This window comes from Aphelocoma coerulescens, chromosome 6, assembly GCF_041296385.1.
Source record: "Aphelocoma coerulescens isolate FSJ_1873_10779 chromosome 6, UR_Acoe_1.0, whole genome shotgun sequence".
In the NCBI taxonomy this organism is placed as follows: Eukaryota; Metazoa; Chordata; class Aves; order Passeriformes; family Corvidae; genus Aphelocoma; species Aphelocoma coerulescens.
The window spans coordinates 23,489,931-23,511,273 of NC_091020.1; the positions used below are offsets into that span (position 1 = coordinate 23,489,931).

The following is a 21,343-nucleotide window of genomic DNA, read 5'->3' on the forward strand; positions in this document are numbered from 1 at the left end:
TTTATAGAGCTAATCTGAATGCGGTCCTCTTCTGGACATTTGCTTCTTCCTAAAAGTGTGTGTCATGTGGAGTATTGGGGAAAGTGGTGATACTTAGATGTGAACAGCCCTAGGAACATTAGGACTGTTCTGTGGATTGAATCACTAGTTTCTAATGAAGGACATTTTCCTGTTCAATGCTGTAGTGGGGAAGAGTATGTGTGTATTTGTCCTCTCTGGAATCTTTTTCTTGATGTCACTGAGCTAGTTTCTCTCCAGAAATGAGGATTGTGTTCTGTATCTGGTGGCTTGTTTTCACAGAACTTACCTGCTGCAGGGCTGGTGAAGGAACAGTGATCAAGGTTGCAGGTGTCTTGGGCACAGAGTATGGGGTGAAACTGCAAAGCAGTGAAGGCATGATTCATGTGTCTAGCTTGGACACCTGCTAAGCAGCTTGCTAGAGTAGGGGTGATCTCTCTCCCATGCCAGGAATTGGGCCTTTGGGGATATTAAAGGCTTTTTCTGTTCTTCAGCTTGAGTGTCTCTGAAGTCTGGAGGAAGGCATGAAGTTAGAGGCCAAGGAGGAATGCTGGAGAGGTGGAGCTGATGTTCCCTCTACCATGAGGCATGAAGTAAATGACCTGGGAGGCAGTGACGTGAGCGTTTCTTCTATCTCATGAGCTGGAGTTCTGCCTCAAACCTCACTTCGTGTTTCAACCCAGCATCTCTACCGTGCCCTTCAGTACAAAATGTAAATGCCTTCTTTCTGGGGACCACTTTCTAGGGGTCCACTTGAGGTGGCATATGAATGAATTATTAGTCCATCTGTTCATGCATGTCACTGGTGCTCCTTGCAAGAGCACAGCATTTCCTCTTGGAGCAGTAGTGGTTGTCAGTGTTGTAGGATTCATGGTCTTCTCTATGCACTTTGCTTTCTCTCTGTGCTGAGTCCATGGTGGGGTGTGGCAGAGTTCTTCTGTACCTTCTCTGTGTGGCATTTATGATGTGTATCAGGAGCACAATTCAACTGAGTTGACTGGTGCCTTGGGGGATGCTGTAGCATGCACACAAGCTCAAAGAAGTAGCAGCAAACCTGCCAGAACTTTCCAGTCTGTTTCTGGAACAAGCCTGGTTATTTGCCTTCAGCTGCTGGGTCTTTTTGGCAAGGTTATTCAACAAAGGTAAGGCTGTGCTGCAGTGCGGTTCTTCTGCTTGCTCAGGTGAGCTTCAGGTGCAACTGTCTTACCTGCTGATTTTTGTTGCATTTGTGGTTACAGAATGTTAACATATAACCCAGCTGTCTTGGCTTCTGAGATACTGAAGATGCTTGGTTCAGTTCTCTGGTCATCCTGCGAGAAGTACAAAGTATGGCTAAAGGAACTGGTCTGGGGCAGTGAAGGGGCAACACCAGCCCTGCATGACCACCCGATCCTGGGCTTGTCCAGCATTGCCTGCATCTAAGGCAGGTGGTATTTCTTGCATGTTTGTGGTGCCTGCTTTCTCATGAAGAAAATGCCTAACTGATGCTGTGCTGGTTTTTTTTTCCCACCCTGGCAAATTAAATGCCCCCAGGGAAGGAGCACTTGCTTCCCTGCGCTCTCTTGTCTCTCTCCCTTTGTGTGTATCTGGTCTGTTGGAGAAGTCTCATGGTGGAGGTGGCAAAACTCCCTGTGCTGGGTTTCCGACCCCCTCCTCTCCTCTTCACAATGTTGTTACTGTTGCATCTGCTCTTCAGCAGGGGCTCCATCAAGTTTGTGTGACCTTAGCACTGTATTCATGCTGGAGGAGTTACCTTCCATAATGATGTCAACTGATGAGGTTGGCGGGATGGTGGCGGCCGCGATAAGACATGACATGTTCTAATGATTCGCCTTAGCGAGCTGCCTGTGTGTGTTGGGGGGGGCACAGAGGGGCTTGGAGAGGGGAGGTGGGGGCCCCACAGGTGCCGACAAAGACTTTGACCTTTGCTGCTATAATATCAGTGTTTCACAGGCAGGGCGGTTCGGTAACCCACTTTCAGCCCATCAAAAATTGATTTAATTGCAATTTTTTCCCCCAATTAGGAGCACTGGAGCTTAACTAATTGGAGTAATAGAGAGTAATAAGGCTCTGATAAAAAGCCTTCCTCTGCCTCCTTTGTATCTTGTGTCATCGCCTGTCAGAGGTCAGAGAGCTTGCATATTCTATTAGGCAGAGTTGCCTTCATTTGTACAAATTAGTTTACCCAACAGTAATTAAAATGCCAGTGCGGGTCGGGGAGAGCTGAATACAATTGATGGGCACGTTGGTGAAGGATTTGACAGCTCCGGTGGCCTCCCTTGCCAAAGCGTGTCAGTGCTGAATCAAAGGCTACACAAACCCACAGACCCGTGTGTTTAACCCGCGGCACTGTCAGCACCAACTGCTCTCTCTCTTCTCCTATCTCCCTTTTGGACTTGCTTTCTCTTCTCCTTCTTTTCTCATTTCACTTGAGACTTTTAAAAATAGATGTTTCCCATCTTTGAGCTGTCCTTTCTGTTGATCGCTTTCATAACACTGCTACCAACCCCCCCATCCTGTCTCCCTTGGTTCTCCCCCTTCTCTCCCCCCACCTTCCACATTCCCAGCTGCAGGGCTCTGTCAAGTAATAACTTCTTTGTTTCGCAGTCCAATGAGTCTCCGTATATAATAGTTTCCAAAATGGAACAACGATGTCCAATTCCAGCGGGCGGGGGAGCGCGCCAGGAGGAAGGCACAGACTCTTGCACGTGTCAAGCAGATTCTGGATTTGAAATCCCCGAAGAGCAGAATAGGACCAGAGAAGCAATCTGTTTACAGTACAGGGGAAGGGCACAAGCCTAGGGCACAGAGGAGGTGTAGTGAGAAGAGGTGGGAAAGGACCTGTTTTACCCAGGTCCCTTCTATGACTGTGCATTGCAGGATTCCCAGCACAGGCAGGGCCCACTCTGGAGGCTGGGTTGATAGTGGGGAAGGTGTGTGTGGGGAAGGCATCTTTCCAAAAGGACTGATGGGCATCTACCTCTGTCCCTCTGGTTTGTTCACATCTGGCAATGGTCTGTCGAGGATGGGGTAAAGAGGGATGCTACAGGAGTCAAACTGTACTTGGCACCTTGGGAGCAGCCATGGGATTATTGCAGCTGGACTGTAGCCAGAGCACTACTGCTGTTGCCAGAAATGCCATGGGATCTTCAACAACCACAAGTCAGTCAGATGTAGAGTTCTTGTGTTTCTTCCAACAGCACTGCCAGGATATGTGTTCTCTTTCATTTCCTGGCCCAGCTTCTATTGTGGGGGGATGATGTCTAATGAAATCTCTCTTCTGCAACATAGAAAAGGTCTGGCTTCTGGAGAAGCAGGCTCTTGGTTGTTTTGTTGGGGTTTTTTCCCCTCTTGTTTATTTCTCTCCTCTCTGTCAGCAGGGAGTTTCAAATAAGAAAGAGGACATCAAAGTATCAGATGAGTTGGAAAATTCCTTGTGTTGGACAACAAAAATATGCTGTTTATGAAGTATGTGTGTCTCAATGCTGTGCAAAATTCTTGACTTCCTGGTTTGGTTATTGGCTTGGTTTTAGTTCCTAGGGGATCCCTGTGAAGACAACATGCCCTATTATGGAAGCCATGCAATGGTGCTTTTTTCCCCTTAGAAGGGCATATTAGAGGGAGCTTGTAGCCATGATAGCCAGCACCTTTCAAAGGAGACAGGAAAGATGAGTGGGGAAGGGGCTTTACATCTCTGAGGCCATCTGGAGATTGGCCGTAGCAGTTTTTATGGTGGGTGTAGATGCATCTGATCAGTGTCAGTGTACATTAGTAGTGTTGTATGTACTTCAGGTAGATGAGTCATGCCTGCATTAATATGTTTAGGGTATCCTGTACTCCCCTCTTCCCAATCTAGTCTCTCCTCGGTTTGGCTGTAGAAAGCAGCATGGGCAAAATAAATTACACTGTCTAAGCTAGCAACTCAGCTTGAATTGTTTATCTTGGGAAGCTGGCAACAACAGTTGTGAAAAAGCTGCATTTCTCCAAGTTGGAGGGTTTTCTTGTGTGTGCTCTGTGCTTTCTAACACAGAAGAGCTTTGTTGAAGATAGACTGAAAGGAGCAAGCCTGATAGAATGCTTCAGCTCTGCTAATGAAGTTTCAGAAGTTTTGGAGCCAAGCTTTACATGCTTACCTCCAATATGCATGTTGTTTTAGACCTATGAAAGCTGACTTGTGTTGCCCTTTTGCCTGAAGTAAAACTGTCACCTCTGAGAGGTTCCCAGTTATGAGACACCCGAGGCTTCAAGGTGTATGCCTGTAGATCAGACTCAAGGTGAGGGGCCCTGTATCATGCCCTGGAATCCAGACTTTAAGGTCAGTTCACTCTCAGGCTTTGAGAATTTCTCATTGGCACCACTTCTTGTGCATGTTGTCTTGTGAATGCTGCATTCTCATGCTGCAGTGAAGGTGGCCTGCTCTTGTGGGAGAAGTCTTATCTTTGCTTGCTAATGGGCTCAGGCTGTTAAAGATAAGGCCTGCAAACCTGATCCCGCTGAAGTATGAGACAAAATTCCTGTTGACTGAATGGAGTCAGCTTTACCCAGAAGAGACTTGTTTGTGGCCCTGAGGCCTGTATTTGATGCCGGAGCAAAATCTCTTTATCTAATGCTTCTCTCTCTCGCTCTCTTTTTTTTTTTTTTTTTTTCCCTCTGAGGGGTGAGGGGTAAGGACCAAGGAGGGAAAGCTGAAGTCCAGAACTGACAGCATGAGGGAGGATTAGACCTAGCTGTTCCTCCCACCTTTTTCTCCCTGTTGGTGTGCCTCCATGGTAATTTAGACCTGTGGCAACCATCAAAGCCTTGTGCATACCTTCTGCACAAAGGGGTCTGTCTCCCACGTGAGGGCGTTCTCTGCTGGGACAGAGTCAGTTTGTCCCCCAAAAGAAAAGTCTTAAGCACCCAATTGCCTGCTTAATTGACTCCCTGACTGCTATTATGTTTCTAACCACAGTAATTGACTTTAGTAGTTATTAATGGATTATGACTGGGGAGGGGGGACAGAACGCAACACCTAGCTTTGTAGCCAGAGCCTGTAGCCTTTGTAGCCTGACCAAAGTGCTGCTTTCCAGACATGGGGTTTGACCGACAAGCTGTCAAAGTGGGTGTCTTTTGCTTATTTTCCTCTGAGATGGGAGACACTGGCAAAAGGGAAATGTTCCCTTCTGTCCTGCACTATGGTGGATAGAAGGCAGGCATTGAGCAGAAACCCTGTTTCCAAAGATGAAATGCTGCACACTTTCTTAATGGATCCTGGTGGCTGCTGCACAGCATCAGGAATTGGATTTTCTGTACTCTCAGGCTTTGGTCAGGGACTTACATGGAGAAGAATAAGGTATGCACCCTGTAGCACCTGTGGGGACAGCCCAGTGCTACAGCTGCTTTGGCTGATCGCATGTGCACTGCCAATGAACCTAGAATTTTGCATGTAAGACATCCTGTTTGGAGACACTTTGAAAGAGCTCTAGTCCTGCAGGCCTTTTCTAGCCTAAAGGGCAGCTAAGGATCGCAGGACTTGTGGACACCTCCAGGTGTGTGAGTTTGGGTGGAAGGATAGTGTCAGCGCAAAAGAGAGCCTTGGTGGCTGAAACCCTTCCTAAATTCTTGTAGCTCTTTGAAATGGTTTGATGTTACCTGCTTGCCTCTTTTGCAGAGTGTTTTGTCAGTGCTGCTTTTGGCCTTGTGGTTTGGAGAAACCAGTTGCTTGGCTAAACCACAGAGAAAGGAGGAGTCCTGAGTTCTGGCCTTGCTTCCATCTGGCCCTTCTCTGGCTTTGGTTGAATTGATCCTGTGTTTAGCACTTGACTGCTGAGTGCCTTCTTACAGCAGCAGTAGCACTTCTCACAAAAGTCAAGGATGCTGCAAGAATCCATTCCTGGTTCAGTAGAGGCTTGCAGACACCTTGACTTCCAAAGGAAGAATGCTGTAGAGGATCAAAGAAATGTTTAAAAAGTACTCTAACTGCTATTTTTACAGACATGACATTGTTTTCTTATTTTGCTTTCATCTTTCAGCTGCCAGCCCTGTGTCATACTGCAAAAGTTGTTTAGGCAAAGCGTAGAGATGGCTTTTATTTAAAGCAGGTTCCATTTCCTGCGTTCATGCTATCCTTGTTGCATTGACTTAAACATAGTTTTGGCATTTTGTTCTCTGTAGCTGCAATAAATATGGCTTTGTGAGAGGTCATTTATAACTTACTTAGAAATCCCTTTATGAGCTGCTTCCTCTTATTTGAACTGAGGATAGGAAGTTGGCACGAAACAAGCAGTGTGGTTTGGAGAGCCACAGCACCCATGTTCCTGATGCTTGATTTTAAGGATTTGTTCTGTCTTAGGAACTAGTATAAGGCCTGTGGCTGTCAGGTGACCTCTGGAGCCAGCATGTGCAGCAGGGACATAGCATTGCCAAGAGGACTTTGGAATGGACCCTGCTGGAGGGTGTAAACTGAGCCAAATCTTGCTGCAGAAGAGCCGTGCTGCCTCTCACAGAGAGTTCCTGAGCACTGGGGAGGGCAACCTGATCCAGCTTTGAAATTGGCCCTGCTTTGAGCAGGCTGGACCAGAGACTCTATTCTGTGATTCTTTAGGCCTGTGATGCTGCAGCCAGTTCATGATTGTGCTCAGAAGTTGCCAACAAACAGAAGTGAGACATGAAGTAGGAAATAACAGTAAATTTTCCATGGGGTCTTTCTGCAGCTTACAGCATTGACTGTGTATGAATCATGCTGAGTACTCTACCGACTCATTTGAAAATGTTGTTTACGGCCATTCCTGTTTAGGTTTTCCCTTTGTGTTTACAAATACATGGTTTATGTCCTGCCAGTTCTCTGCAGTTGTGACCTGCTGCATCTGGGAAGCTCACCTACTGAGAGTCCTGTGGCAGCTCTCCCTTTGCTGCTGCCTGTCTCTTGTGAAATGTGGTGGGATATGCTGAAATCATCTTGAACCAGAATTTAAAGTCTGTCTTGTAACCTGTTTTCTCTGTCTTGCTCATGCACTTTGTTCATAACATGAGGATTAGTAAGTGGTTTTTGTTTGCTTCTTTTTTTTTTGAACAGCTCATTTGTGACGGGGACAGCCTGCTGTGGACACACCTCACCTCTGAGAATCTGGGACCTTGAGAGGTGAGTGAACTTCCAGATTATAGGGAGGGACTTGAAAAGTGAGTAACAATACAATATTGGAAATGCTGCAAAATGGTATCATTCCATTTCAAGGCAAGGGATGATTGAAGATGAGATGCGATACGGAGTGGGGAACAAAGCAAACTGGTGTGGAAAGGCACACGTGGGGGGTGATTCTGGTTCAGTAACTTGGCTTTTCTTCTCATCTTTTCCAGTTGATGGCACAGCCATCCTGGTTTCTTCCCATTACCTGTATACAGTCAAAATTTACCCATTACACCTTCCTTTTCATCTGTCTCTGTTGATGCCTCAGCCTCAGCCAGAGGAGGTGAGGAAGGTGATCCTTATCCTCCCATTCACCCACTTGTCTGTGGTGCTGGGAAGCCAGAGGCAAACACAGGCTCTGAAGTCACCTTGTCCTGGCTGGCAATTCCAGTAGCGAAGAGAGGTGAGGCGTGGCAGCAGGTTATCTATGGAAGTGACTTAGGCACGTTGTCTTCTCTTTGTCCTAATAAGTACTGAGGAGGTTAATTGCTGTGGCCTCTGATTTGGGGTCTTTGAGTAGTTCCTTTTCGGTGAAGGTGCTGACCTTAGCAACTGGGGAAATGTTGTTCTCAAATCTTGATGTGAGACTCAACTGCTGACAAATTTGAAACTCTCAGCCTGAGGGTGTTAGTGTAGTGATGGACAGATAGCAAATATTTCACAGGATTATTGGAACGGCAGCCCTGCCTTCCAGGACGAGTATGCTCTGGGTAGGAGTGGCACAGCCCAGATAATCCAAAGGAGTGCTGTCAGGATTGAGGTGAGCAATGGCAGAAGGGGCCTGAGGGATGTCTGTAGAGCTGTATTTGGGGAAAGGGGGTGCAGGAGGATTGATGCGGACACAGGGCAGGTCTGAGACCAATTGCCTTCTAATCTATAGTTTAAATAGTTTAGATTGTTTAAGTCAACTGTATCAAATACAAATTTAAACCAGCTGTTTTTTCTCTGAAGTGACAAAAATACTTTGCGACAATGCATCCTACAAAGGGCAAGCAGGAGGAGGAAAGAGCACCAGAGCATTTAGCTATGGTGCATGTTTCTTAGTGACCCATCCATTGTTGCCTCTGGAGTACCCCAGAAGGATGCAGGCTGTGCTGTGATACCCCTGCCCATCAAGTCTTCTGGCTGTTCTTGAATAGAGGCATCTGACAGGGGTGAGGAGATGGGCAACCCTCTCCCCCCTGCCCCAGCCTTTCTGACAGCCTTTCCCAAGGAAGCCTGAAGAGATAATAAAGCTGTGTAGAAAATAGGATTAAGGTAATGAACAAGCACAGCGGAGTTTGATCTTTCAATAACGTAAAAGCCTGAGTGACAGGCAAATAAAAAAGCCAAGGCAACCTAGGCCACTGGGCCTCTGTTGAAATGGCTAGAGTGTCAAACTTATTCTTCCCTCTTCACCTGTCACAGCTGGAATGCACCATGCCACTGGGTTTTTTCCTCTCCAGGGACCTATGTGTGAGCTGGTAGACTCGTCAGCATGTGCAGGATAGGAGGCTGAGTAGGAAGCATGTGAAGCTTGATGTCATCATTCATAGAAAAGGAGTACAGAGCTATCCTTCCAGGTCTTGACTATCCATAAACTGTTCATCTTCCCAGCAGAGCTTTGGATCCATCTTCAAAGACTCCAGTGATTGCCAGAAGTGATCTTGTAGGGAATGCTATCTCTTCCTTTGAGGCTTTTGAATGCTGTCTCCCTGGTCAGATTCTAGGAGTGGGAGTGTGGCATGAAAACTGAAAATCTTAGAGCCATCCAGGACTTGAAAACTCCTCCTATGCTCAATGTGTCCTGATAACATCTGGCAGACAGAGCCAGGGCCTCTGAGTTTGCTGCTTACCCTTTTCTTGTGGCCACAAAAAGGCCCAGAGGCTGACCTGCAGAGGCTGAACATGGCAAGGATATTATCTCTGAGAACAGAGTCCGGGTAACTTCCATCAAAAAAAAAATTAGGCAGGGTAGAGTGATGCATAAGGTGTGCTCTTGAAAACCACAGGATCCTTAGCACCACTGAGGTGTTTAGTGCTGTCCAGGATCAGTTAGTTCAGTTAGAGGAGTTTTCTTTGCATCGGCGGCTGAGTAACTAACAGTACAGCAGTTTCTGTGCCATTCTCTTCTGCTGGTGTAGGTGGTCTTTTTACCCAACAGCTGAGAGCTGGAACATGCTACAAAAGGATTTAAAGCTTAAATAATCTTTTGTGTACTGATCATCTTAGTTCCAGGCCAGATAAGTCCTTGGCTGGTGCTTGTAGCTGTTGGTCATGGTATGTTTCGTATTTATGACCTTCGCTGTTCCGTGACCCTGGGGCAGCCATTCTCATCCCTCCAAGAGGAAGGGGATAATATCTTCACCTGTAAATATGTCCTGTGCTTTGAAAAGGCCTTGGTTGGTTTTGGTGTAGAGGAAATTTTTAGTGGGGAAAGGAAATGCCTCTTACTGCATCCCACCCCCACAAATGTCTTTCATTTCTGACTCTGCTGAGATGATGGCGTTGGATCAAAGCCACAACAGGCAGCAACAAGCAATTGTCAAGGGAGTCTAAAGCAGGGGAATGACTGCATAATGCCAAGACACTGTCTCTGATGGCTGAAATTCCAGCTGCTGCTACACCTGGCCCTGTCTCCTGTAATGAAGGAGGATTTAGGTTTTTTTCTTATGCTTTTGAAGCTGGCTAGCTGCACTTCTGGAGGACATCTCTCACCCCACACATTCTACATTGTGCCATCTGATGGCTTTTAGATGTGGGGAAGTTGCTGTGCAGTCATTCCTGCTCTGGATCAAGGTGTGTGTGTGGAAGGCAGCTGTGAGTAAGTTTGGTGATCAGAGGCCTGCAAGGAGAACGGTGAGGAGTATGGGCCACAGGATACTAACCTGTGTCCTTGCATCAGGTATCAGCCCTTGCTGACTCCTTGTCCTCTTCCAAGTCCCCTTGTCCCTCCTTCAGTGAGGGATATGATGGCAGCTGCCCCTCTTGCAGGTCAGGTTCCTCTGCTCACTTTTGCCTTTCTCTGTTCAGACCATCCTGTCTTGCTTGCCAGTGTGAGTGTGTGGCTCAACAGAACAGCCACTTAATGGCAAGCAAGAGAAAAGGAAACTTTATTCAGATCCTCCTCCTCTTTCTTCTTCTTTCTATTGCCTTTGGGAGTTTAAACTCCTTGGAAGATGAGGGTCATGCACCACTGACAGCTCCAAGGCCAGCATTTGTCATTTGCCTGCAGGGAACTGTTGCTTCCCATGTTATTGGGGTGGTCTGCATGTCGTTAGGTGACAAATGCCCGTCTCAAGGATGCTTCTCCTTGAGATGGAATACTCCAGAGGTCTCTTTACAGCAACTCTTGGAGCTATTCTGCAAAGCCTGGTGCTTGAAATGGGCAGTGATCTCTCTGACATGGTAGTCTTCATGCTATAAACACTTTGAATGCACAAATCCTGCAGTGTTTTCCAGTGATGTGACATGACATGCTGCAGGGCACGAGAGCTGTGAAAACTGAACCAAAGTTAGCTGTGCTCTGCAAGCCACCCAGATCCTCTACCTTTTAAATATCCAGTCTTTGTCCAACTCCTCCCCTCTTTTGAAGGTATTTTTGGCAGAGTGGGGATTTTGTTTGTTTGTTTTCTGTTTTTTGTTGGTTTTTTTTTAAGAACCCTCTAATTTCTTGTTCAGTTTTTCTCCCGCTCCTGAGCCCTTTGAAAGTGGCTTTATGCCGTCACTGACACCAAACTGACACTTTGCGTTTCCCCACTTCTTATCCCTTTATGGCAACAGATGTTGAAATTTTGTATCCCTTTTATCTGTCCCTCTTTGCCCTCTTCCTGTAATTAGGTTTCCCTTGTTAGCAGTACAAAGTGGCCCGGTTTGCTGCCTGGCCTTTTGAGCCATTGTGTCAGAGCACATTTTTTTCCTCCTCTTTCGGAAGAGTTCCTTCCCCCTTAAGTAATAGGCAGGGTGTGGGCCAAAGCTGTGGCTTTTTCTTGTTTCTTTGTTCTCCATTTATCTCTGCCACCTTTTTCAAAGAGATGGAGAAAAAAAATAGAGCGTGCATGGAAGGGGAAGATACAGAGTTGCATTTCTTGACCGTCAGGCCCCCCTGCTCTTCAGGTGTTCAAGGCAGGTGCCTTTGATGTCTGCAGATTTTGGGGAGGTGGGAGGTAGAGGATTCGTGAGAGTGACTTGGGAGGAGGAGAAGGAAGATTCAGGTGTATGGCTGGTGCCCTCAGGAGAGGGTTGGGGAGGAGTCTCAGGTAGTCAGGCAGCTGCTGAGCAGGGTAGTAATGTGTTCTGCCTATGGTGCATTGCACTGTGCTCTTTCTTTCCAAGAGCCAGCATGAGTGTTACCATCCTAAGCAGCTGGTTGAAGTTTGCTAATGTGCTGCTGCTGGATCTCTAGTGTGTGTTTCCATGGGACCCTTGCTAGGTTACATCTGTCTGGGCCATGGAGGGGGCAAGAATTAGTTGCTGTCTTTTCAGCTATTGGCTTATGTTGATATGCATCCATTTTGGTGGCTCTTCAGAGCCCACTGAGTTAAAATTTGGGCTCCCTGTACTGGTCTTAAACAGCAAGTGTAATTTGAGAGTTGAAGCGTATAGCACTGAACACCCTGGTCAGCTGATCACTACTGATGATTTCCTGTTTAAATCCAGTCCTTCTTGACTTTGTCTCCTGTTGTGCTCCAGTTTTTTAATTGTGTGGAAGTAGATGAGTGAAATGAGAATCTGCAGGTCTAGTTCTTGGTTATAAGTCTTGCTGAACGTTTTCAATAGAAGTTTTTAATGTAGAAGCTTGGCTCAAGACTTCTTAGCGTTGTGTTCTAAAGTAATTTCTGTAGAAGAGCATTCTTTCAACAGCTTTGAGCTCCAAGGTTTATACAAGTTTGAGACCCTCTAATTTAATCACCGGAGGAGTTGTTGGGTGAAGGGAGCACATGGATTCAGAACTGGAGTTGCTAGATCAAAAGGAAAGGTAACTGACTCCAAGAAATGTGGGGAGTCTGTTTCACCCAGGCATTTAAACTGGATTTATCCAGTCACAGAGAAGTGGGTGCATATGTCTGATAACAGGAGAGACAAGCAATAGCAAATATTATCCTGTCACTGATAACAGTTTCACAGGATTTGGGGAGCAGAAGAATAATAGCATGTTGTAGATGTGGAATACCCCTTTCTGGTCCTGTTTTTCTATAGATTCATATGCCAGGTATCTTTTTTTTGCCAAGGAAACTCATCCAGGTTTTGTAGGAAAGAGGCTCCTTATTCCTTTCAGACTTGCATTTCTTTCTCAGCATCTCTGTCTTGGCTGAACACAGTTTTAAATCACAATGACCAGTCCAGACCTTGAGATCTTGAATGTTGTTGGAAGCAGGACACCAGGCCTATTGCCAGCTTGAGCCTGTTCTGGATAAAGCTTGCTGGTGCAGGGAGCCTCTTAAGTGGTGGTTTCTTGGATGATTGTCCCTTTTAGAAGACTTTGTTGTGTTCAGAACTCTGTCTCCTGTCTATAATGGATAGCTTCAGTCTTGTCTGTGCAACGTATTCCCATGGTATGCATGTGTTCTCAAAACTTCTCAAAGCCTTGTTGTTCTTTACTGATTTCTGGTTGGGTTTTGGATTTTTTGACACTGTGTTTCTGAACTCTCTCATATAAGCTGGGTGTCTTCTGCCTTCCTTTTTTTAAGAGGGCTCTGGTCCATTTTAATCTAAATGTAAAATTATTGTAAGAGGAGGAACATACAGGTGTTTGTCCTAAATCCTTTGTTCCCCATGGCAGTCTTGGCCCTGCCTCACTAGAGAGGACCACGAGGCCAGCTCCTGCCCTTTGGATGTGTGCATGTTCAGGGCATGCTGCGGCCTTTGAACTCTTGTTCAGGCGTATTTATGACAACTTTACAAGGCCCTGAGCAATCAGAGAGCATGGGTGGGGGCTGGACACTCCAAGCACATCAATCAGTTTCATCCCTCTGAGCCAAAGCAAAAGTAATCTTTATTTTTCCCTGGGTTGAGAGAGAATCAACAGAGGCAAGACAGAAGAATGGGAAGGAGTGAATGAGGAACCCCCTCTGTCACTGGCTAGTGGTAGCTCATTTAAACAGATGGCTTTGTTTTGATTTGGACTCTCCATTTTTTTGTCTCCCCACTAAAGGAGACCTGCAGAGCTCTGTCCAGAAAGGGAGCAATACAGCCGCCTGTTCCCACACAAGTGGGGCGAAAGGCGAGAGGCTTTGAGAATTCCCTGCTTCTTTTCCTCTCCTCCCTCTTTTTCTGTTCCTCCAAGAAATCACAGTTTGAGAATTCCCCCCTACTCCTCCCGTTGGAAAGAAAGACAGAGAAGACATTCTTGACATTCTTTGCAGAGAAAAGGGGTTAAATGTCTGAATTTGGGGGTCACCATGTTATACAAATTGCAATCTAATCGTTTTTACAAGAACACACGTGTGCTAAGAAAAGGAGCCATGGACAAGAAAGAAAAGGGGATAGACAACCTTTTTTGTCCTATCTTCTTTTTTTTTCCCCCTCAAGGTTTTGGACTATTGTCATGTCCTGTCTCTCTCCCCTCCTCACCCCCGAGAGGGAGAACATTGGTTTTATAGTTAAATTGGTTCATAAAGCAGAAGGGCTTGGTGCCATTTCTGTTTGTTTTCCCAAATAAAAGCCCCAGCAGGGTCTCTTTTGCACCGTTGTGGCTTTATTTGAAGAAACTGGCTTTTTCCCATAGCCCAGTGTGTCAGTTTATCCTCTGAACTTAACCTTACAGGAACCCGAACAACAAAAACTCACAGGGTCCCAGAGCTGGAAAGGTAAAGAAATTGTATCTTTTTATTGGACCATTTAAAACGTGTGTGGGCCAATTCAGAGAAAGCAGAAGAAAAGAAGGCAAAACTCCCTCTTCTGTCTCTCCCCCCAACACAATCTCAGACCGTCGTTGGTGTCTTTCCCCCCTACTGCCTCAAGTCCCTTCAGCTGCACTGAGGAATCAGGGAGAGGTATTTGCCCTGAAAATCACTTGAAACACCATCTCTGAGCCATTTCACTTAGAGGTGCTCCTTCAAAATTCCCCAAGCCAATCCCACACCTCCCTGCAGGAATTAGTAGCCTGGTCTAAATGCAAGGGCAACTTTGGGGTAGGATAGAAGAATAACTTTGTCAAGGGTCTGCGCTTCTCCCTATGTACAATACAGATGTTGTTTGATCAAGCCTTTCCCTTCTTAGCATAAGTTTTTGCATCCCCTCAGTGCCTCAGCTGCTATTGCAAAGCACCTGGAAGAGACAGCAGCTCAGCTCTTCCCTTTGGTTTTGGTGCACTCTCCAAATTGGATGACAGAAATTGTGCAAATGCTGCACTTGGGATAATTATTTTTAAATGGATTTTTCTTTCTCTGATACTCAGATCAAATATCCCAGTGTTTGGAACTGAACAGGGCTCTTTACACCTTTTTTTTTAAAGAATATGCTTCTCACCTGTTTTGTTTCAAATAGTTATTGGGGCTGAAATATTGTTTTAGAGCTCTGTTTGATTTCTGAATAGTCATCTGCTTATGTGCAATGGATTCTCCTGTTTGACAGACGATCACAGTTCACAGATGAGGTTTCCAGAGCAAATGAATTGTCCTCAGTTTTGCACATCTCTGTTTTCAACATATGTTTGGAATTCAGCAGTTTCCTAGAGTTTGCATAGTTATATAATATCAATTCTAGTGAATTGGGGTCACCAGAAATTGAGGGTAGGGAGAAAAGCGTTGTTTCATCCCAGCTTTTGGAGTGTGGTTCTTGTGTACTGGAGACAGCTGGGCAAGACCTGCAGCAAATGGGCAGGGTCCAGGGAGGAAGATGCAGACTTCTTTTGGACTCTGACTATCAGAAAGATCTCAGGGAGATCCTGAGCTTTTAAGGGCACACAAGTAGTTGCAGTGGCTTGGGAGGCTGTATGTAACTTTAACTTGGTGAAGAAATGTCCCATGTGTTATCTGGAAAGTAACCATCTGGGCTCTGTCATGACTGATCTTATTTTGTCTTCATATTAGTGAGTGAGAAGTAATAGAACTTGAAGCTGTTTCTAAAAAGAAGAGCAAGAACTTAAAGAAACCAGCCTGTTTCTTCTCTTCACTTTGCTTCCAGGCTGCCTGTCTCCTGGAGGTATTAGGAGAGCTATGCTCATGGCTAGATTTCTAGCATAGAAATGAAAGAGTGAAATGGGAAAATCCTGAACAAATATCTTATTTTAAAAGTAATTTTAAAAAGTTTTGAAGAACTTGGAAATTAATTGAGATGAATCAAAGGATTCTCTATAGTGTCTGAACAAAATGCCTTTCATTTTTGGACTCATCAGTTGGATACATTTACCAGGCACATGGACTTTGTTTAAACATCTTTTTCTATCACCAAGGAGTCCTGAGCCTAGTGCTAACACAGCTTCCCTGTGCTAAGGATGAAATAGGCTGCTGGATTTGCTCTGGCTCTGTTCCTTGTGGGCTGGTACTGGATTACTGCCAATATTATTCAGTCTGCCTAGATGCTTAACAGGAAGCATGAGAAATTAGGAATATTATGAGATTCCTCAACACTGGAGGCCTACCTGTGTGTTTGTAGGTGCTGCACTGGCCCAGGTGGTTTGTGATTAAAGTGTTGAAATTGAGAGCTCTTTCTCTAGACTGGTCTTTGCAGAAAACCTGCACACAGAATCCCATTGGTGATTCTGCTTCACAGAGCTCTGCTAGTGCAGAGTCATTTCTGTTGGTGCTACCCAGCACTGGGACTGAACGCAGGCACTACTTGGCCCAGGTTGTTCAGTGCAAAGACAGGCAAAGCTCCAACCATCTGCACAGGTAACTACCTGGCTTGCCTGAAGAAGACCTAGGAGCAAAAGAGCTACTTGCCAGCTGGAGGGCCATGGCAGGGTAGGGAGATGGTGTGGACCTTCCATGTTTGGTCTCACTTGGTCTTCACAGACACTTCCTGACTAACCTTCATTACCCATAACAAGGACAGAGCCTCTGAAGTACTGAGGATCAGCCCACCTGGAATTTGAAAGGTGTTTAGGTGAAAAAGGGACCACAAAGGAAAGAAGGCAGCTGTTTCCTGCTGTATTTGGCTGGTGCTGCTGAAAAAAGTCCAAGATAGCTATGCCATCTCTTTCTGTCCCTCATGGAGAAGGTATCTTCTGTCCATCTAAGTTGTTAGAAACCGTTGGTGATGTGCTGGTGTAGCTGCTGCTTTTCTGTTGCCCATTCATGGCTTATGTTGATCCTTTATGGGTTATTAAGGATTAGCTGTGGGTTTTGCTCCTGAGAAAGGGGAAGCTGTTCAGGTGTGGGGGTTGAGGGCAGGGAGTATTTGGGATAACAAAGAGTGGGCAATTTGTGGGCACTAACTTGTGATCCCAAGACTGGAAGAGTTGTGGTGGCAGAGTTCTCTTCCCAGCATGGGCTCGGCATGGTAGTGTATGCTGCAGGCACATAGAGCTAGCCTGGCATGGTGGTAGCTGGTCCAGAGACACCTTAATCTGCTGAAAAAAGGGAAATACTAGTCATGTTCTACATCTTTATCACCTCAAGTGTGCCCATGCCAGAACACGTGGGTGTTTTGGTTTGTGTGCCCAGTGTAGAGCACAGTAAACTTTCCCCTGGTGCCAGATGTAAGTGCTTCACTGTAGCAACTACCACGTTGCCTCTGTAAATTGCCAAAGAGCTGCTCCTGTATCCTGGGGTTGCACCTCCCACCTGAGAGAACATTCTTGGGACAGGAGAACCGGACTGATTAACAAACCAGCAAAGCAGGGTTTACTTTGCTGCAGTAACTTGCAAGTATCTGTGCTCATTTTATGCCTACAGAGAAAAGCTAATCCTTTTCTTTCTCCTCCCTTTTTTTGTTGCCTTTTCTTTCATTTTTGTTGCCTGGGATGGAAAGGGAAGTGGAGGGAGGAAAACTGGTGTCACTGTTGGAATGCTTGGGTACCACTGCAGTGAGGTGTGAAGGCATGGAGAAACACTGGGAGCGAAGCACCTGGGTGGTGCTTGGGGTCCAAGCTGCTGGTGCTGCCTAGGGCTTGCTGGGGTAGCTCATCTCTTGGGAGTAACTCCTTGCTCCTGCCTGAGTAACTGGCAGAGGACTCTGTCAGTTGGGCAGTCTGGCCCCTTACTCATCTCACAGATAGTCCAAGGATTCTTGTCTGGGAGAGCAGCTGACTCCTCCTCAGACCTCTGTTGTATGTCTTACAACTCTGGGCCACACATACAACTTGTAGGCTTTGCAGAAGCCTTGAGAAGGGCTGTGTGCATGTCCGTTTGTCCTGCTGGCTTTGCAGAATGGCAGATGGAGGTATCTGTGTGCTTGGAAGGGCAGAGGAGTGCCAGAGCACTCATGCCCATCCATTTTTCACTCCACGGTGGATTTGAGGACCCATCTGTGCCAACTAAACCCCATTGCTCTTGCTCATGGTGCTCAAGCCATGAGTGCTTCAACCTCTCAACCTACAGACAGGTGCAGAGTTGCCGCTGGATTGGTTTACAAGTAACCTTCCAAGGGTTAATGTATTGTGAGAAGGTTGCAAAGGGCTGAAGCCTGGAATCCTCTCGATCCCTTGCCTGGAGAAACACAAAGTCCAATAAGCCAGCACCCCTGGATTCGTGTTGGGGGGGATTAATTCATGCACTTGATGTTAAAGCTTGTCCGAGAGGTTTGCATGGGGGGGCCATTGCTAGGGCTGGTTGGCCTCTCTAAATGGTTGCTAGGGCCCTGGCATCAAGGGCCAATGTAGCTGCCCACAGCCACGGTCACGGAGGGAATTACACAGCCACAAAGAAATTGTTATTCTACATAATCTGCTCTTTGGAGAGTGACTGTGGGGAAACAGGCTGGCCCCAGCATGCCGCCAGCTCTGTGATCATAGAAGCGTGCTGGCTGCAAAGATCGGCCAGGGCTCGCCTTCTGATCTGGGGACACCAGGGCTCGAGGCGCTAATCTGCTTTATCAGCGATTTCTCTCTCCTGACACAAAGGTGTTTACTTGTTTTAACATCTCCCAGGACTCTATTTCTCCTTTTGTGTGGTCTTTATCCCCCGACGAGGGCTTTAGCCCAGATTACAGACAGAATTAAGGCATTTGGCGATGTGCCTCAGAACTGTGTGATGCTGGATCAAGGAGCAGAATGTAACAAAATAATGGAGGGAGATGCTGGGAGTGACCCCACTGCGGGATCCGTGCTGTTGGCTTTCAGGACTGCTTCATTGTCCTGAGAACCAAGAGGGTGTTGGAGAGGGGTGGCCATGCAGCAGAGTTTGAAAAGCAGGTGCTTCAAGTTTTATTGTGTCCAGCATTTTTGATGTAGAGGGTGTGAGGAGAAGGAGAAGGAAGAAAAGGAGGGTTTGCAATAGGTGGCCATTTCAAGCAGCTAGGCAGATTGTCCACTCCATTCCCAAGAGTCTGTCATGGAGACAGACTGGATGTCACTGGCTGCTGCAGCAGGTGGAAGTGATACTGGGATGGGCTGTGCCATGCACCTGATGCAATTTTGTGTGACCCAGGGAAGGGGCTCAAGCTTCTGCTTGAAGTCTGGCAGGGTGGGACCTGGTGAACTGCTGGTTCTGCACATGAACAAGCAGCAGAGTCATACCACCACAAAGCACCCAGCACAGAGCTTCATGGAGATCTTGCTTTTGCTCTTTCACTGCAAGCAAGGAATTAAAAAGGAGGAAAGGGTAAAAAAAAAACCCAAACTAGCCTTTGGAAGGTCATCTCCAGAGCAACCTTGGGGTGGTTGCTTTTGACCTATCACATTCAGCCCCAGAATGTTGTTTGCAGAATGTGGTGTAACTGGAGGGGGTTGAGGAGAGCAGCCATGGCAGACTGGGTTAGGAGAGTCTGATTTGCCTGTGGATCTCTGCTGTGTGTCACAGATCCAGGGAAATACCCCAGTGGACAGTATTTTGAAGGACAGAGTATGGGATGGGATTGAACAGGTAGATGGCTCTTGCAGATTATCTGGACTAAGGTGGGAGTTGTCTCCCAAGTGGGAGCCACATAATTCAGAATACTGGTCACTTCTCCCAGGGAAAATGATTCCATTCTGCTGGGGGTCAGCTGTGCCTGTACCTTGGCTCTTCCTCTTTCAGCTGGGACTCCTGCTGGTCATCCTTCATGATCGTTAATGACCCAACCAGTAGCAGAAGCTGGGGGTGGGAGAGGAAAACTGTGCAGGCTTTTGTATTCTGTTAAATCATAGAAATGAGATCTGGAAGACTTCTCTGACACCATCTCTGCTCTGGCCAGCCGAACTAGAAGGGCTTTTTGCTCTGAATGACTCTTCCCCTAATGTGTTTCATTGCAGTGGTCAGCTGTTGACCTGTTTAGGGACCGACTTCCACCATGGAGCTGGAGTCCTGGATGTGTTCTACGAAACACCCTCCCTTCTCCTTTCTTGTGGGTATGACACCTACATCCGCTACTGGGACATACGGACCAGCACCAGGTGAGCCTGCCGTGCTACCGTCTGGGGCCCACGCAAGGCTCCTGGACCCTCCTTGTGCAGTGTCTGGGAGCTCAGCTCTCACTGAATTAGCTCCTTCAGGCAAAGTGGATGGAGGAGTGGAGGCTCAGCCCTGCTCTGGTTTGTGTTGCCCTTGCAGGAAGTGTGTCCAGGAGTGGGAAGAGCCCCATGACAGTGCCCTGTACTGCATAAGGAGTGACAAGAACCATATGATTGCCAGCGGCTCTTCCTACTACGGCGTGGTGCGCCTCTGGGATAAGCGGCAGACTCGGTGCCTGCAGGTGAGCACTGGTGGGAGGCTGGGCAGCAGCAGAGCTTCTCAGCTGTTCTCTGGCAGCCCAGTGCTCGTGCCTTGTGGGAAAAAGAAAGGGGGACTGCTGGGCTGTCTTGGGACTAGTCCACCATGGAAAACATAACCTATGTGCAGAGAAAACCTTCTTTGCTCAGACATCTCAGGCTTTGGATCTGTAACACCAGCTGGGGTCTTTGGGCTGACCTCTTTTCTGAAAGGTTGATTCTCTGGTTTTCTTGCAGAGCTTTCACCTGTCTTCACCCACCAGCAGCCCAGTGTACTGCCTCCGTTTCAGTACCACCCACCTGTATGCTGCCCTGGCATCAGCCCTGCATGTCCTGGACTTCACGGCCTCGTGAAGGGCACCACAGCTGCTTCTGGTGACCCCAACTCAGCAGAGCTGACACTTGGCTCAGGGAATTGCAGGGCAGGAGAGGTGAGAAAGGCCCACAAGGCTTCTGAAGGGACTTTTTCCTGCCAGAAAGCTACAATGAAGAGTGCAAAAAGGGCCAAACTTTCTCAACCTCACCTGCCTGTTAGTGAAAATAATAGGTCAATTGTCCTTTACCCTTTTTATTTTGTGCAAGTCAGGGTTTGTTTTATTAACTATGTTCCTGTTTTTCTTTCTTTTTTTTTTTTTTAATTTCTTTTTCCTGTGGATACATCATTTGAGGGGCAAGTTGAGCCAGGATGCCCCATCAGCTATGTGCTGGTCAGGTTGAGATCAGCCAAGCTCTAAGCATGTGAAGCGAGACTAGGCTGTGTGTAGGGTGGACTGATTTGGTGGAAGGGAAAGGTGCCTGGAGTGAGGGCCACCTTTCTCCTTAACTTGCTGTCCTGACAGCTGCTTGTGTTGTCCTTCACACCCAAGAGCAACAATTGAGCTAAAAGGCAGAGCCAGCCCTACTTTCAGTGTGCCTCCCCAAGCTGGCCGTCAGGTCAGGCTGTGCACTTGGCAGGGCTGAAATGGTCGTGTTTTGCTAAATAAAACTGAAAGGAAACAGAAGAGATGGTATGTTTTGTTTTAACTTCTGAAGGGGCTGTGGTGTTACCTGCTGATTGCAGGGGCCTGGCTGGGTGGGGGAGGTTGGACCTATTTTCAGATGCTGTCTCTATGTCTTAATAGATCTCTCTCCCTGGCTAGACCCTGTGACACTGCTGCACTGAAGGCGGTTCCTGGGAGCTTGGATCTCCTGTCACTTTTTCAAACAAGAATTCAAAAAGTAGGATCTGTGACTCATTTGGTGCCTGCATAATGAAGCAGCAAACCAGACCAGTTACAAACACCTGTATGTGATTTACTGGGATCCTGTAGGCACATCCAAGTGGGCTCCTTTTTGTGTCATCCTTCTGAACCTGATGTGGGTCTCTGAACAACCATAGCTTTCAGTGTGCT

At 46.9% G+C, this 21,343-nt stretch overlaps 1 protein-coding gene across 1 annotated transcript in view; it reads left to right on the forward strand.

The window, feature by feature from the left end:
* FBXW4 (F-box and WD repeat domain containing 4) overlaps positions 1 to 20,953 on the forward strand; it is a 60,687-nt gene extending 39,734 nt beyond the window's left edge. The window contains exons 6-9 of the mRNA XM_069019871.1: positions 7,073 to 7,138; positions 19,497 to 19,637; positions 19,795 to 19,936; positions 20,190 to 20,953. Of these exons, the coding sequence (XP_068875972.1) occupies positions 7,073 to 7,138; positions 19,497 to 19,637; positions 19,795 to 19,936; positions 20,190 to 20,306 (466 nt within the window). The 3' untranslated portion in view covers positions 20,307 to 20,953. The remainder of the gene's footprint in view (positions 1 to 7,072; positions 7,139 to 19,496; positions 19,638 to 19,794; positions 19,937 to 20,189) is intronic.
* Positions 20,954 to 21,343: the final 390 nt, after the last annotated feature.